The sequence below is a fragment of the Trichomycterus rosablanca genome, chromosome 23 (genome assembly GCF_030014385.1).
Source record: "Trichomycterus rosablanca isolate fTriRos1 chromosome 23, fTriRos1.hap1, whole genome shotgun sequence".
NCBI lineage: Eukaryota > Metazoa > Chordata > Actinopteri > Siluriformes > Trichomycteridae > Trichomycterus > Trichomycterus rosablanca.
The window spans coordinates 7543212-7559168 of NC_086010.1; the positions used below are offsets into that span (position 1 = coordinate 7543212).

At 41.5% G+C, this 15957-nt stretch overlaps 1 protein-coding gene across 3 annotated transcripts in view; it reads right to left on the reverse strand.

The window, feature by feature from the left end:
- The window catches only part of prkag2a (protein kinase, AMP-activated, gamma 2 non-catalytic subunit a), a 65212-nt gene that overhangs the window by 5219 nt on the left and 44036 nt on the right, over positions 1-15957 (reverse strand). For all 3 annotated transcript variants that reach the window (XR_010007438.1, XM_062985996.1, XM_062985997.1), the window contains 9 exons: positions 14507-14613; positions 11414-11495; positions 6308-6366; positions 2340-2385; positions 2208-2262; positions 1941-2067; positions 1109-1274; positions 276-313; positions 29-175 (listed from right to left, as the gene is read on the reverse strand). Coding sequence is in view for 2 of the 3 variants with exons in the window: in XM_062985996.1 (XP_062842066.1) it covers positions 29-175; positions 276-313; positions 1109-1274; positions 1941-2067; positions 2208-2262; positions 2340-2385; positions 6308-6366; positions 11414-11495; positions 14507-14613 (827 nt within the window). In the remaining variant the exon portion in view is untranslated. The remainder of the gene's footprint in view (positions 1-28; positions 176-275; positions 314-1108; positions 1275-1940; positions 2068-2207; positions 2263-2339; positions 2386-6307; positions 6367-11413; positions 11496-14506; positions 14614-15957) is intronic.

The following is a 15957-nucleotide window of genomic DNA, read 5'->3' on the forward strand; positions in this document are numbered from 1 at the left end:
CTGTGTAGGAACTGCTGTAGGAACTCACCTCAGCTTTGACTATTCTGTCCACTATAGTCTCTAGAGTCTCCAGTCTGTTGCACTTCATGACGCCTTCAAAGTACTGAGAGCGGTGCATGAGAGCCTGAGTTACACTAATGTCCAGATTATTGTAGGTCTTCTCAGCAGCCAGGTTCTAGCAGTAACACACAGAGCATGATATCTTAATAACGTTGGACAAAACGAATACAGTAAATTTGTCAAGACCCTTTCAACCCTCCTGTAAGAATACTTACAATGACATCAAACTTGGAGTAAATATCCACAACTTTTCCTGTGAGGATAAAAAATGTGTTTAGATCAACTGTTATGATTGGATAACATGACATATGAAAAAATTAAATATATAAATGTAAATGTAAACCTCAGATGGTATTATACAACACGTGTTACATAACTATGTAAAGTCATTTATTTATTTAATTAGATTCATTAAATAACTTGATTAAAAGCATTTGTTTAATTCTTAGCGCAATGTCAGCTGCTATGGCTATTATCATGGCTGAATCATATATTATATTTATTAAATTAGTAAAGAATTCTATATTTCTTTACTTGTGATTAAAAGCATAATGTACTGAAAACAATACAGTTGAGAATTTTGAATAAATCTAAATTCTTCAGCAAGTCAACAAACTCAGACATTCAGTACAAACACTTTTCCAGGCTAGGCTATGAACTGCATAGGAGAGATTAAAGTAGCTCCTATGAATAAAAGTGTCTCTTTTTCTATTTTATACACATCAGAAAAATAAAGCTCCCACAGGAAAACCACACCGACACAGGAAGAACATGCAAACTCCACACAGAAAGGACCTGGACCACTCCACCTGGGAATCAAATTCAGGACCTTTTTGCTGCGAGGCTACCCACTGGGCCACCGTGCAGCCCTAGCCTGATTAAAGCAATAGCAAAAAATACTAAGAGGAGTTCCAGTTTGTGTTTGTGCCATCATTCTTCTTGTAAGAAGAAAGGCAGAGAACCTCTGTGCTAAAGCATATCCAGTAAATTACTAGGACTATTCCTAAAACTATTTGACAACAGAGCATGCTGGACATGCCTTCCTTACCAGACTCGTCCACCACCGGTAAGGCTGAAACCCTCCTTTCCACAAAGATGCTCAGAGCTTTAATGATGGGTGTGTCAGGGTGGATGAAAGCAATATTGCTGTATGTCCCGATGCCTAGCTCCTCTAGTGTTTTCTTCATGAAGGCAGGCTTTGGCATCTCGCACACCTAGGCAAATGAGGGCATAAGATTTATTTTCTAAATGAATTGTTAAATTTACATTTTTGGCATTTTATCCAAAGCGACTTACAGTACTGTGACAGTATACTGTCTAAGCAATTGAGGTTTAAGGACCTTGCTCAAGGGCCCAACAGTGGAAACATGGCAGTGGTGGGGCTTCAATCAGCGACCTTTCCATTACTAGTCCAGTAACTTAACCACTATGCTACAACTGCCTCTAAATTTATAAGACGTGCGTATGCACAGAGAATTCAAAACATACATAAAATAAAAGCAAAATCAAGGGTAGCTTAGCTGTTAAGGTACCGGACTAGTGATCACAAAGTCGCTGGTTCAGGCCCAACCACTGTCTTTTAATAAAAGCATCTGCTAAATACCATAATTGTAAATAAATACAAGCAACAAAACCGGCTCTTTTTCCAAACCCTGGCTCATTGAGGTCGTAAATTCTTGTTGAATGTGTTTTCAATGTGAATTTATTTAATAAAATGTATGTCAAAGGAATATTATTTCATGGTAGAAAAAATGCACATTGTACAGCAATACCATGCACAGGTATGATGGAAGACAGGTGATTGGTGGACTGGTGAACATAAATCGTTAAAACAGCAAACCTAAATAAAATCAAATACAAAAACCTGGCAAGTTACTTACAAAGAGTTGCAGGAACTTGAGAATCCGCTTGTGCGTGAGGATATAAAGTGCATTTCCACTGACAGGGTCGATGACTGGTAAGCGGTGAATTTTGTTCTTGATTAGTGAATAAACTGCATCAAATATACTGCAGAACAGACACACAGGTTCAGGTTATAAAACAGCTGGAATATTTTTACAAGCTGTGTATTACACCACTTGCAAAGCTTAAAGATGCTGTTGAGACCCCACAGAGCAAAATGAAGATGAATTGAAACTATGACCTACCTTGCATCCGGTGATATGTTGACTAAAGGTTTAAATGTTTCTTGTAAATAGAGTTCTGTGGAAAGCAAAAAGGCCTTTTAGCCCAGTTTGACTAGAAGGATGGTTTAAACTTAAAAGAAAAAGAATGATTACCTCTCCACGTTTCGATCTTGTGTTCCTCTAGCTCGTATATCTGCACCTGAAACATGCCGAACACACTCTTATGGGTAAATCGGTCATATAAATCATAAGGCTAGAAATATCCTATTTCACAAAACTGCGGTACACTCTCAAGGGACTAGAAAAAAATAAAGCTGCAATAATGACATGGGGATGTAGGAAATAGATCATCTAACAAGACCCCCCTTTCCTTTCCTCCACCTTCCCCTGCTGGGACTTTAAGAGCCACCCGAAGCACCATGACGTAACTGCAGGTCTGTAAGTGCAGGTGTAAGCAGGGTGATAATGATGTGTGAGAAACCATGTGTACATGCCATGTCTCGACTGTGATAATAACCGGACGGATTAATTACTGAGCTCAGGTGTTGTAGCCATGTCCATTGCATGAAGGTGCACCACGGAGCAGAAGTAGCTCATCGTTTAAGGTGCCGAACTAGTAATTGATAGCTCGCATGTAAGTATGTTAACCTAACCATTGAGGAGACACGCATCAGTGCACCCTAAGTAGCAGTCCCAAGAACAGATAAATAAGAGGGTTGCTTCAGGAAAGGCAACCGGCATAAAAACATCAAAGAAACATCCACTGTGGCAAAACACTTGATGCATTGTGCATGTGCTTCTTTACTTCAATGACTACTATAGCGATGGTCATTCAGGTAATGCCTTTCAGTCAGAGCTCTGCACTTCCATCTAATAAAACAGTTGTACTTGTGTTCATTGCATCATGTGTATTAAAAGTCAACCTGTTTTATCAGAAAACATATAAAATGTGTACATATTGGCACCCAGGTGGCGCAGCGGGATAATCTGCTAACACACCAGTGCTGGGATTCTAAACTCCCAGAGTTCGAAACTCAGCATTGCTACCGGTCAGCTGGGTGCCCCCATTGAGCATAATTGGCAATGCCTGCCGCAGATTGCCTGCAAAATTGGCTAAAGTCTGCCAGGTGGAAAAAGACCAGACTGAAATGTGGGTGGGGTCTTCAACCCTGTGCAAGGACTCTGGTTAGTAGCCCAAGGTGCCTGTACAGACAGTTGAGGAGCCCGGAGGTCAGGGAGTGGTTCGGTGATCTCCACAAATTCACAGGTAATATTACCCTTCTTGGACACGATCAGAGTCTCCAGCAGCGGAAGACGAGAAAAAAAGCAATTTTTTCGATGAACAATAAGCAACTTTATTAACACTTTTACAGGCTTTAACGGTCCTTTCCTGTGCCATTAAATAAAAGCCGACAAGCGATTACAGCTAAACAGCAGCACAGCCGGCAGCCAGGAACGCCTGTTAAATCTCAGGGACTTGTAGTTTAAACTTTAGCACAATAAAACATTTAACAGGGGAGAAACTTTAATGAACTGATCCATACTAAGCTAAGCTGAGAGAAAATCCTGCTAGGCTTTAATTTTCGAACAGAGACCATAAATGCAGCTCAGAGATACAGCAAGGCCGATGTGAGATATTTTTATCTACTGTATTACTGCATCTGCTACAGTTATAGACCCACTGCCATAAAAGAGCCTGTCTGAAAAATGCACAACACTGCAGTGCAGTATTTATACAGAAGACATACTACATAGCATCACATTAACACTGACCTAAGTTCTCTTTAGACAGGTAAGTGAGTCAAAACACTATAACTAGGGATGTCCCGGGGCCGATCAAGGCATTTTTTAACTGATCGGTATCGGCTTTACTAAGGCCGATCCTTTGTTTTACGTCAGCATGTCCGCTGTGTGGAAATACTTTCAATTGGAAAGTGAAACAAGTCTAACAGTGAAGTGTAATGTCTGCAATGCGAGCGTTTCACGAGGCGGTAGGAGCAGAGCTGTGTTCATTACTGTAGAATTTTACTATTGATATGGTGTGTGAGTCAAGGATCACTCCGGTTTACAAAACAACGTAGTCATGCACTCGTTTAATAAAGAAATAAATACACGGTATATTCACATATTGTCGGGAGCAGAACACTTTATTAACTTCTTCTGTTACGGTACCGAATAGCGGACAGCTAGAGTCATCGCGTTAGCCAAGCACGCTATTCCATGCACTATGGAAGCCCCAAAGGGTCAAAACACTCACTCACTTCGCGTAGAAACGTCCATCAAACCATTGTCACAATACAACCACAGAAAAGTTTGTTACAGTTACAACACGCATACAAGTACGGTGGCTCATAAGAAACAAACCAGATATCATTTAACCAAACGATCTACAATTACTACCAATTTGATACGGCACCTAAAAAATAAACACTCAGTCGAATACAGCGAGTTTATTATTATATGATGAGAAGAGGAACCGGCTGTCCGCTAACACGGCAGAGATGCTGATTTTCCTCAAAAAGAACCTTCACTTCATTTTGAGGGTTCTAGTTTTACTACTACAATGCTGCACTAAGTTTGTTTACTTTTATTTTGTAAAAATAAAAGAACATTAAGCAATAGCTTGGATGCAGGCTATTTTTTTCCTACAGCACTGCAGAGCTATTCAGTTGTTAAACATATACATTGGATTAATTTGAATAACTGTAATGTACTTGAAGTGTGCACTGTGTGAACAGTATCATCTAGTTCTTATGTAGACAATATCTAGAAAATACAAGTATCGGTTTGAGACTCGGTATCGGATCGGGATCAAAATTAATGATCGGGAACAAAAAAACGTGATCGGGACATCCCTAACTATAACCACCCACGTAATATGCTGTCAAATCAGTTCAGACCAGTGAGGCATGGGCTGCACAGGATGTCCCAAGGAGTCCTGTGGTATCTGGTACCAAAATGTTCCCAGCAGGTAGTGCAGCTCCTGTACGTTGCTACGTTGGTCCTATATGGTCCTACAGTACGTTGGTCTCCAGGTAAACGACACGCACATATAAAACAGGATTCACTGGACTTTCCTCTATTGCTCCAAAGTCCAATGTGCCCACTGAAGGTGCTTTCGGTGGTAGATAAAAGTTAGGGCCCATTCACATTGGCTGTGCCGTTGTCTGCTATGGAGTGTTTCCACGTTGGGCTCGTGATTTGTTGCACTTGCCACAGCACTCAAAGTTCACCTGACTGAACTTTGACCCAGTTTGCCGCTGACCTTTTCAAAGCACCTCGAATAAGACCAACTGTTCGATACGATGTAGTTAAAGCAACTCGGGAAATACAAACAACGCTTAACATGACTAATAATTAGAAGTCTAATGTTACTGTGTCATTCTTTTAATACATTAAACCACGTTAAGCTTATTTAACGATAAGAGTTTTAGACTCTCTCTGAAAAGCTAATTCTCAAAATTTCTCAGCACTCGAGCTATAACACAAGTTTAAAAGTGAAACAATGAGGAAAATCCAGCTAAACATTGATGTTAGTGGACGCTTTCAGAATGGATTTGACAGTTATTCCACACAAATGCAGATTCGTCTCATATTCGCACTTTGATGACGTTTTACCACAACGCAGGCTCGCAGTTTTGCCGCTTTTTTGCTTAGGATAAAGTTAGCACTGTGTGTTGTGACACATCCACCCCCTGGTCACCAATGATAAAAACTGATCTGCAATTTGAGCCACAATAATCCTTCGTTTGATCTGTACCAGACAACACAGGTTGAAAGTCTGAATGCTTCTAGTGGGTTCTGCTTTCCACAAGTTCTTTTACTTTTGATGAACAACATGCTGGACCTTGGGTGGTGCAGAGGTCTGTTACGCTAGCCAACCAATGCTAAGATCCGGTGTCCCATCACACCTGCAATTCATTGCCGCCCAGTCCAGGGTATTCCAGATTTGTGCCCGGTATTTCCTGGTGAAACTGGTCCAGCCAACACAAAGCAGTTTTGTCATGTATTATGTGAAGACAGCATAAAATGTGGCTGCCAAATACGTAGATTAAGAAAAAACAGGAGAATGGGGAGCTGGGGATCTAAATGAATAAATTGCAGAGAATGGATTCACATACCATGGGTGACTTGTAGTATCTGTGAAGTATATTGATGAAGTCTGTGATTGTTAGCATTCCTGTGAAGACACAGAAACAAACACTGTCAGAAAGGAGCCACACAAATGCACCAGACATATGGAAACGTTAGCGTTATTAACAGCATGCTGCAGGAGAACGCAGTGGAGTGTGGCCTCTGATGTTGATCTCATTAAATATTCAGTATTTCTTTGAAGGATGAACCCAGCAAAGCAGAAGCTTGTAAGCGATGAGTACTGTATGAGTGTGTGCTAGGGGAAGCTGCTGACGGAAGCCACAAAAATGGCACAGCTGACGTGTTAAACATGCACGACAGAGCAGAACATCAGCAATGATACTGCACTGTGTTAACTGACAACAGTTTAGACTCTAGAACAGCTGGCTGTAAAGTGCACCAAACAAACCATCAAATGTACAACGATGAGCCAAAACATTGGGACCACCTGCCTAATATGGTGACTCTGGGTCTGTCCGATATCCTAGTGAGCTCTCTAAATAGATGCATATTACGTCATCGTATGCGCGCTCCCGAGAAGGCTGTTCGAATTCTTAGATGCCTTAAAATGCTGCCTACTCAGTGCCTTATTTCAAAGCGATAAACTGACTGAATAACGAGGGAGCACTGATGCTTCCTTAGCAGTAAAGGCAATCCCAGCATTCAGTGTGGCACAACAAAGCGTACAGGTGTAATTTATTTGCAAATCTGGGCTTGTCAGTGACAGTTTAACTGTTTTCTGTACACAGAGGGAGTCGTTAGCTGGAATGATAGCGGGTTGTGCCATTTTAGCATATTGGTTTAAATGGCCTGAGGCTAACAGTGTTAGCTTAGCAAGCAAAAGCTGTGGTGATGTTATTGCCGTAACTGCTGTCTAATTAGTGTGTCTGAATAACCTGCCTTATACGTTTGATGTCTTATTAGAATCCTCTCTAATTAGGCAGCTGCCTAGGTAGGCAGTAGGCAGCAAGGCAGCTCACTAAGTTTTCGAACAGACCCTATATCAGGGGTGTCAAACTAATTTTCACCGAGGGCCACATCTGTATTATGGTGGCCCTCAAAGGGCCGATTGTAACGTATCCTGCTGTGATTGCAGTCTGCCTTTTAAGTCTTGGACAATTTGTTGTTTTTCTTGGAGGCTACTGTATATTTATAACGTATATCTACATTTATATTGTACTCCTTTACACAGACACGGCCTCATAACACAAGAAACGTACCGGATTCTCTTCCTAAAGCACAAACTTGTTTTCACTTTCCCATCTTTCATTAAATTCCCTTCCTTCTGCTTCAGTTTTCTCTTCTTGTACATTTTGGGATTATTTGTAAATATTTCTCAGCATCACTTGTTGGAAAACAAGTGGCGGGATGCGGTCACTTTGCGGGTCCAAAAATCGGCATGCATTGTAAGAGATAAAGTTTATGTATGATTTTACAGTGTATTTTAAGACAATCATACATCTTTTAAGCTCTCGCGGGCCACATAAAATGACATGGCGGGCCGGATTTGGCCCACGGGCCTTGAGTTTGACACATGTGCCCTATATGGACAAAAGTTTACTTCATTTTTTATTTAATTCATGTGTGTCAGCCTCCCTAGACCAACATCAATGCCCAGCCATACAAATGCTCTTTTGACTGAATGTGCACAAATCCCCACAGACAAAGAACGGCTGTTGTTCTAGCTGAAACACATATTTTAACGGTCACTATTTTAATACCATTTGTTTTTTTTAAATGGAACGTCCACCAAGCTTATGGTCAGGTGTCCAAATATTTTTGGCCATATAGTATAGTGACAAGTAATGAAATCTCAGTGTAAACCTGGCTCAAGGCCTCTTTGTTGTCCTGTTTCTAATGTGTGCCTCTTCTCTCACTGTATTAGAGCGTTAATAGAGAGTCAGTAAACCCAGGAGTGTTTGAATCGCTGAGTCACTGCTGAGTCAATCACAGTCCTTGCAGTGCTGTAGCATAATGGCTAAGCACCTTCCAACTTGCATATTTGTCACAATGTGAACCCATTTCTGTCATCAGTTTTTATATCCTGTGTTAAACTGCGGCTTAAAAGGCAGACTATTTGAAAACGGTGACGAGACGAATGTGTCACAACACACAATGCATCGAACACATTTGTGTATGGTGCAGCAGAGTCACAGGTCAGTCAAACTTGTCAAAGTTCGAAAGCATCTACAGTGGGTGTGCAGACACTGGGACTTTGCATCTGAGCAATGGAAGGTGGTCGTCTGGTCTGACGCGATCACTTCCTCAAGGAAACACAATGCTATAGTTCTCAGTAACTGGTGGTTTATTAACTTCAGCAAACTTCAGTACTCAACTTCAACATCACCTTTCTTACTGACATACATAGTGGGGTAATTCAAAACTTGGGACACAGCCAAACATTTTACTGATGGCTTGGATGTTTCAAACCTGAATTTCTGTGCACCAGATCAAGCTTTTAATCCTCCAGACGCTCAAAAGGTATGCAGCCAAGTATGTAACAATGCTGCTTGCATAGCGGCCGTGTGCATCTACATAGCCTCAGCCTAAACCTACATGAACCTTGACACTTCAGGTTTAATGATGCATGTTATTATGTTCAGTACTTTGCTGCCAACAGATCCTGATTTTTTTTATACAGCTAGTCATATTCCTGAGTGGGCGAGGGTTGGCTGGGTGGTTGATTGCACAGGGCTGGTACGGGGCAGAGAGGCAGTAAATTCACCAACTTCAGTTATTTATGTGCTGCTTTTCCAGGCACTACACAAGACTTTCAGACTTATAGACTAACTGAGATGTGGAGGGTCTTGTTATTTGCTTTTTCACCAGAATTTAAAAGCAGCTTGAAAAAATGGGCGATCTGTTAATGACCAACCCGTAATAGACAAATCTGTAATGGTTTTGTTGATGTTGTTTGTTAGAAAAGCAATTTAAAGTCTATCCCAACAATGGATGCTTGATAGCGGAGTTACAGCTCTCTAGGGGGGACCGAGAGAAATAGGCAGCGTTCGTCTGAGACCCAGCCGCATCCACGCCCAATGCACACATGCAAGTTGTGCTAAAAGTGCACTGCAGTTCTAATCCGAATGAAAAAAAATGTGCATTACTTAAATCATGAACACTAAAAATGTTGTGGATTAAAATAACAAACGTCACTATGGAGTCATGTTTGTATTATAGACATGCATATTTAAGATTTCTTTTAACGGATTTAGCTTTTATCCAAAGCAACTTACAATTGTGACAATCCAAACAATTAAGGGTTAATGACCTTGCTCAGGGGCCCAAAAGTGGCGATAAAGTGGTGGTGGTGGGTTTAATTACACTGGCAGCATCCCTATTGTTTATTTATTAAGTCATTTTTTATCATCATGTTTTACACACTTTGGTTACATTCATGACAGGACATGGACAATTTTGTATCTCCAATTCACCTCACTTGTACGTCTTTGGACTGTGGGAAGAAACCGGAGCTCCCGGAGGAAACCCACCCAGACACGGGGAAAACATGCAAACTCCACACAGAAAGGACCTAGACTGCTCCACCTGGGAATCGAACCCAGGACCTTCTTGCTGTGAGGCGACAGTGCTACCCACTGAGCCTCCGTGCCGCACAGCATCCCTATTGTTTGATTAGCGACTAGTTCATCATTCTGAGTTCATATTTTAAAGAGTTTTTTTTTTATGTTTTTATTAATATGAAACTCAGTAATGTTTTTTTTTGTATTATGATGGGATGCTACATGCTTGTTGGTTAAGGATTAACTGTCTAATAATAATGTTTGGTTGCCAAGTACAAGACAATGGGCAATATCTGCAAAAGCATGGCATTAAAAAAGCATTTTGCTGGAGTAACATTATATATTCTATGGATGTATTTTATCAAACATTTTTGGTTAGGCACCTTCTTAGAAGGTGCATTTTTCAGGCTTATATGAAACAATCTTCTTAGAAAAGCTGTTTGGAATTAAGCCCTAAGCACTTTCCATTTGGTTTATAACATGTACCAAAGGTTTACTGTTATACTGTATCTGGGTAAAGAATCTCAACTCGAGAACACGCATGGGCACACTTGGGGAATGCCAGCTATTTCTGATTAGACTCTGCAAACCATAACAAGTAGCCTAAAATAGAACATTGTCTGAAGTGGGAATAGGTTAAATGTTGAACACCAGCTCATTTTGTAGCAAAAAGATAAGAACTGTACAAACTATGGTTTTCTCTTTGGTTCTTTATGGATGTGACTGCTGTACAGTAAAAAAAAACAGAACAGGAGGAATATTAATGCCTTTTTAAAGACTTTTGAGAGTACCTTGGATGGCAACAAAGACAAAGAAATGGATTCCTAACCAAATCACTTATCAATTGAACTTCTCAGCTTTCAGTGCTGGTCCCAAGCTTAGATAAAAATAAGAGGATTACACCACGAAGGGCATCGTAAAACTGTACCAAGGCAGTACCAACCCCTAAATATATACAGGGGATGCTCAGGTAGTGCAGTGGTAGGACACGCTAGCACACCAGAGCTGACATCTCAAACTCGTCATTTCGAATCTCAGCTCGCCTACATGAACAACGACTGTCTGTTGTTCAGGGAAGAGTGCCTGAGGGGATTCCTCATAGTTGCTGCAATTATGACCTCTGCTGGCTGATTGATGGCGTCTGCACAGAGACAAGGAATAAAGGGTGTGTCTCTGTGTGTTAAGCTGATCCACATATGAACTCGCCTCGTGCAGGTTTGTCACGGCTCTCCTCAAGTCAGGAGTGGAGGTCAGCATCACGAAAGGGTAAGTGTAATGCAATCGGGTAATACAGGACATCACACCAGGAGAAAAACAACCAGAATGCATGAAAAATGTCTACAGTACATTCAAGTTTCATATCTGTTTCATTTGAATTGCGACAATGCATCACTATTTTAACCTAACAGTAAACAATTTTTAAAACACAGCCCCCATCCTTTTGCAGCATTCACTACTTCAACCCCAAAATAATCACTGTATTGCCCTGTAAACTGTTTTGTATCATCCAAAGATTGTGGCTTTAATTGCCCACCCCAGTAATATCTGTTAAAAAAGTATTTCAGCACTTACCTACAAAACTCTGTTCCTTCGTCTCCCATAGCGGAGCTGCTCGAACTCCATTAGCCACCAAGGCAAAAAAGGCCTTCTTTACCTAAGGAAAAAAGAGAAACAAACAGGGGGGGGGGGAGTGTCTAGTCACAATGAGTCCTGCATCAGAGGCGGCATCTTTCGCAGTATAGTGAAATGAGAGACAGTGAGAGCTTTCGACTCTCTTATGCCAGAAGCCCTTTCTTCCAAGCTTGGGACTGGAACTGGGAGCGCACAGGCAAGTGAACCTCCCAAGACATAGCAAATTATGTTTGTGAAGACACCTGACCGGCTGAGATTCAAAGCCTAGATCCGCCACAATCTGCCACGACCCTGACCAAGATTAAGGGGATTAACTGTGGGAGAAAACATGCAAACTCCACACAGAAAAGACCCAGACTGCTCCACCCGAGAATCAAACCCGGGACCTTTTTCCTGTGAGGTGATAGTGCTACCCACTGAGGCCTCGTGTCACTGGATAATGAAAATAAAATAAACATGTATAAAATAAATCTGTATTGAACTGATGCAGTCACACTAAGGGTATCGAACTTCTGCTGATTCTAATTCCAGCACAGCATCGACGTTCATGGCCCTTTATGTGTGTGTGTGTGTGTGTGTGTGTGTGTGTGTGTGTGTGTGTGTGTGTGAAGTGTCAGCTGTTGGTAATACATTTAAACGATAAATTTAAATTATGATCTCCAATAAAGATCCCCTTTTGGTCGACTGGTCGTGTATGCTTTTCAGGAACAGAAGAGCACACAACTTCCCCCTCCATTAAACCAAACTGTTATAGAACAAACTTCAGGGTCAATAAATACGGTCAGTCTTTCGTCAGTAGTTTAGCCCCTCGGTGAACCTCAACGAAGAACAACAGCAAACAAAGCATTAATCTTGGAGTCTCCAGATCTCTTAAATAAATCACCAGATCTTCTCTCGTCTCCTTGGTTGCTGCGCCTTCACAATCTGAGACTATTAAAGTTTAATCGAGCCGTGGTGGGTGATAGAATGGGATAAGCCTCCGGGACTCTTTTTTTTTTTTTTTTTTTTAGATAAATGAAAACTCCTAGAAAGGAGGGGTGATCTTGTTCTCTGCCACTGCTGCCAACTAGCATACCGCTGCAATGAGTCACATAATCACAATGTTTCTTCGGCTCAAACCAATCAGCACTGGTTGTGTTCGCTGTCTGCAAATTCCAACCAAACTTCACTGAGATCCTGATGGAAAGTCGGTAGCTGTGAATGCCAAACAACTCTCAATTAATGCTGCTCCAGCTGCTGGCTATAGCCAGGTCAACAGAAGAAACATCTGGAAACAGTCCCCTTATTAAAAGGCCCAGACTTTATACCCTACATTACATGTCCATCCTTTATTTTTAATCTTGAGCAAAGTTGGACCAACTCTATATTAATGCCCATGATTTGAATGTCATAAGTTCAGGTATAGACAGTGAGCTTGCGTGGTGTAATGGTAAGAGCCACGCCCAGGGGGCTGAATCCCAGGCTGGGCTCACAAACACAGAAGGCACATGGCGTTACGTGAACCTAGTCACAGTGGGAACACATATCAGTGCGCCCTAGTGTTGGTTCTAAGCCCAGATAAATGAAAGAACAGGCGGCAAATGACTGTCAGAGTGGCAAAGCAAGTGCGCAGGTGAGTGGCTGGAGCAGACAGGAAATACAGGTGTGAACCAGACCAGGCTATGCAAAGCCTGAAAACCAGAGGACGTGTTTATATTGTATTCAAAAGCTAACAGGAAGCCGGTGTAGATGTTTGAATGTGGGAGTGATGTGTTCCTAACTGACGTGCTGGAAAAGTATCAGAAATGTGCTGCTTTGTTTAAGGCATTTGTTTGCCTAAAAATATCTGCCAGTGGCTCATTTCACAGTAAAGAAATTACAGCTGAGACGTGTGTGATACAGCAGGCCAACACGCCTACCATTGCTGAGATTTCAAGCTCTTGTGTTTGAATCGGCTGGCAGGGCACCTACATAGACACGATTGGCTGAGTGAGGGTGAACAGGGTAATAGGACTCCTCATTCGGGCAGGTGAAAAGAAGAGGTTGGCTACTATACACCTGTCGGAGGGTGTGTGTGTGTTGGGTACAGTCGGTAAGAGTAGGGGTTTTAGGCAGTAAAGGAGACAAAAATATATGATGGTATGATAGGAAATAGCCCAAAATTTTAGCCCAGATGGAAATAAGAATGGTGCAGCGGTAAATTATGCTGTGTCCCAGGGGTGAAGACCCAGTGGTGCCGTTCGGACATCTACATACAGACATAATTATATGGGTGTGGGATGACCAATACCCAGCAATAGATCAGCCCAAAGCTCTACCCACTAGGCTACAGAAACCTGACCTACTGCAACCCTGACCAACATGAAGTGGCAGATAAAATTCACTCACTCACTCACTCACTCTCTTAACCGCTTATCCAGTCAGGGTTGCGGGGGTTGCTGGAGCCTATCCCAGCTTTTCAATGGGCGCAAGGCCCACATTAACACCCTGGACGGGGCGCCAGTCCATCGCAGGGCAGACACACATACACACACACACACACACATACACATAGACACACCCATTCGGCAATTCAGTGTCTCCAATTAACCTGACTGCATGTTTTTGGACTGTGGGAGGAAACCGGAGCTCCCGGAGGAAACCCACGCAGACACGGAGAGAACATGCAAACTCTGCACAGAAAGGACCCGGACCGCCCCACCTGGGGATCGAACGCAGGACCTTCTTGCTGTGAGGCGACAGTGCTACCCACTTAGCCAGCGTGCCGTCCACGGATAAAACTTGCAAATGAAATATGATGAAAAAAAAACAAGGAATGTAAGTTTTCCGGATCCCCATTGTGCATTCTCACTCCTTACTTGGACCAAGGTGAACTTTGTAACAGTTTTAGGTTTAATCTTCTGTGAACACATTTGCTGGATGCAAAAATAAACAGAAGGTTTTTCATTAACAGGCTTCAAGAGAGAAAAGCCATGTAGGTCATGACTAACATGTTTCATATGTGATATCATATCCAAAACAAAGAGAAACAATGTGGAGTGAAAGAGCACTTGCCTGTAGCGTAGTGTCAAACACCACCAGCTTGGAACTAGTGGGAACAATGTCGTAGCACTTGTGGGACTTCATAAATCGCATGTAAATATCGCTTTCAGACTCTTCAACTGCAAAGAGAAACAAAACCTTTGTAAGTGATACTGAGCAAAAAGCTTTCTGTAAAATAATGTACGAGGTTCTTCAAAAAGTTTCCGCACTTTTTCTTTTAACTCTATTTATTAAGAATTTCACTTTTCTACATGCATTTTCCTCAGCGTTGTACCAACTTTTTAATGCCATCAGCAAAAAATTTTTATGGTTAAGCACGTAGCCACTTATGCACCGCTGCTTTCACATGATCATCACATGAAAATCCTCTTCCTCTTACAGCTTCTTTGAGTGGTCCAAAAGGGTGGAAATCAGATGGTGCTAAATCTGGACTATAAGCTCTCTCTCGGTCTCTCAGACACGACCAATTACTACTCCTCCCGCCCTTACCGTTTTCAACCAAAATATAAAAGTGTGGAATCTTTTTGAAGATCCCTCGTAAATATAAAAAAGTATATAGTATATATCTATTAGGGATGCACCGATATTGCCGATATTACCAAAATGAGATAGATCGAGTATCGGATAATTAGGCCGATACGTTCACTTTAATTCGTTTGCGACGCGTGCTAAGCCCATACAGGACGTGCTGCTGACGTATGGCGTAGAACACAAACAGGAACAACAACATGGAGCGAGCCAAAGAGTCAGCTGCATGGAGGTATTTCACGCTTGCTATGCCAACGAGTTCGATGGCAACATGCAATATCTGCAGAACAAATGTTGCAAGGGGTGGTGGTAGCGCTGCAAAATACAATACAACAAATTTAATTAGGCACCTCCAAAAGTACCATGCTAAAGAGCACACCGAGTTCCTAACGTTACAGTCGAACAAACAAAAAGAAGCAGGAGACAAAACGACAAAACAGTTAACTGTGGTGGACGCACTGCAAAGACGTGAAAGATTTCCAACCGATAGCGTGAACTACATATATACATATAGCGTTTACACTACATATTTAAAAAATAAGATTGATTACTGTTTGTGTAACTACTTCAGTTTCAGCTGATACATTTAATTTATTTTTTAATATTTTAAGAAGTTTGCCTTTTTTATTTTGAATTTGAATGCTGTGCCAAGGTCCTGCACAATTGTTTATTATTTTATTGACAAATAAGTAGCAGTTCAGTACATTTATATCTGTGTTAATTATATTTTGTTTTGCAAACTTAGTAATGTTTAAGTCAATCCTGATGCCTTAAGTCTTTCCCACATGATAAAGTATACGGTTTATTAATTCAACAATGGTATCGGATCGGTATCGGGTATCGACCGATATGCAAAGTATATGTATCGGATCGGTATCGGAACTGAAAAAGTTGGATCGGTGCATCCCTAATATCTATCACCCCAGCAAGAACAT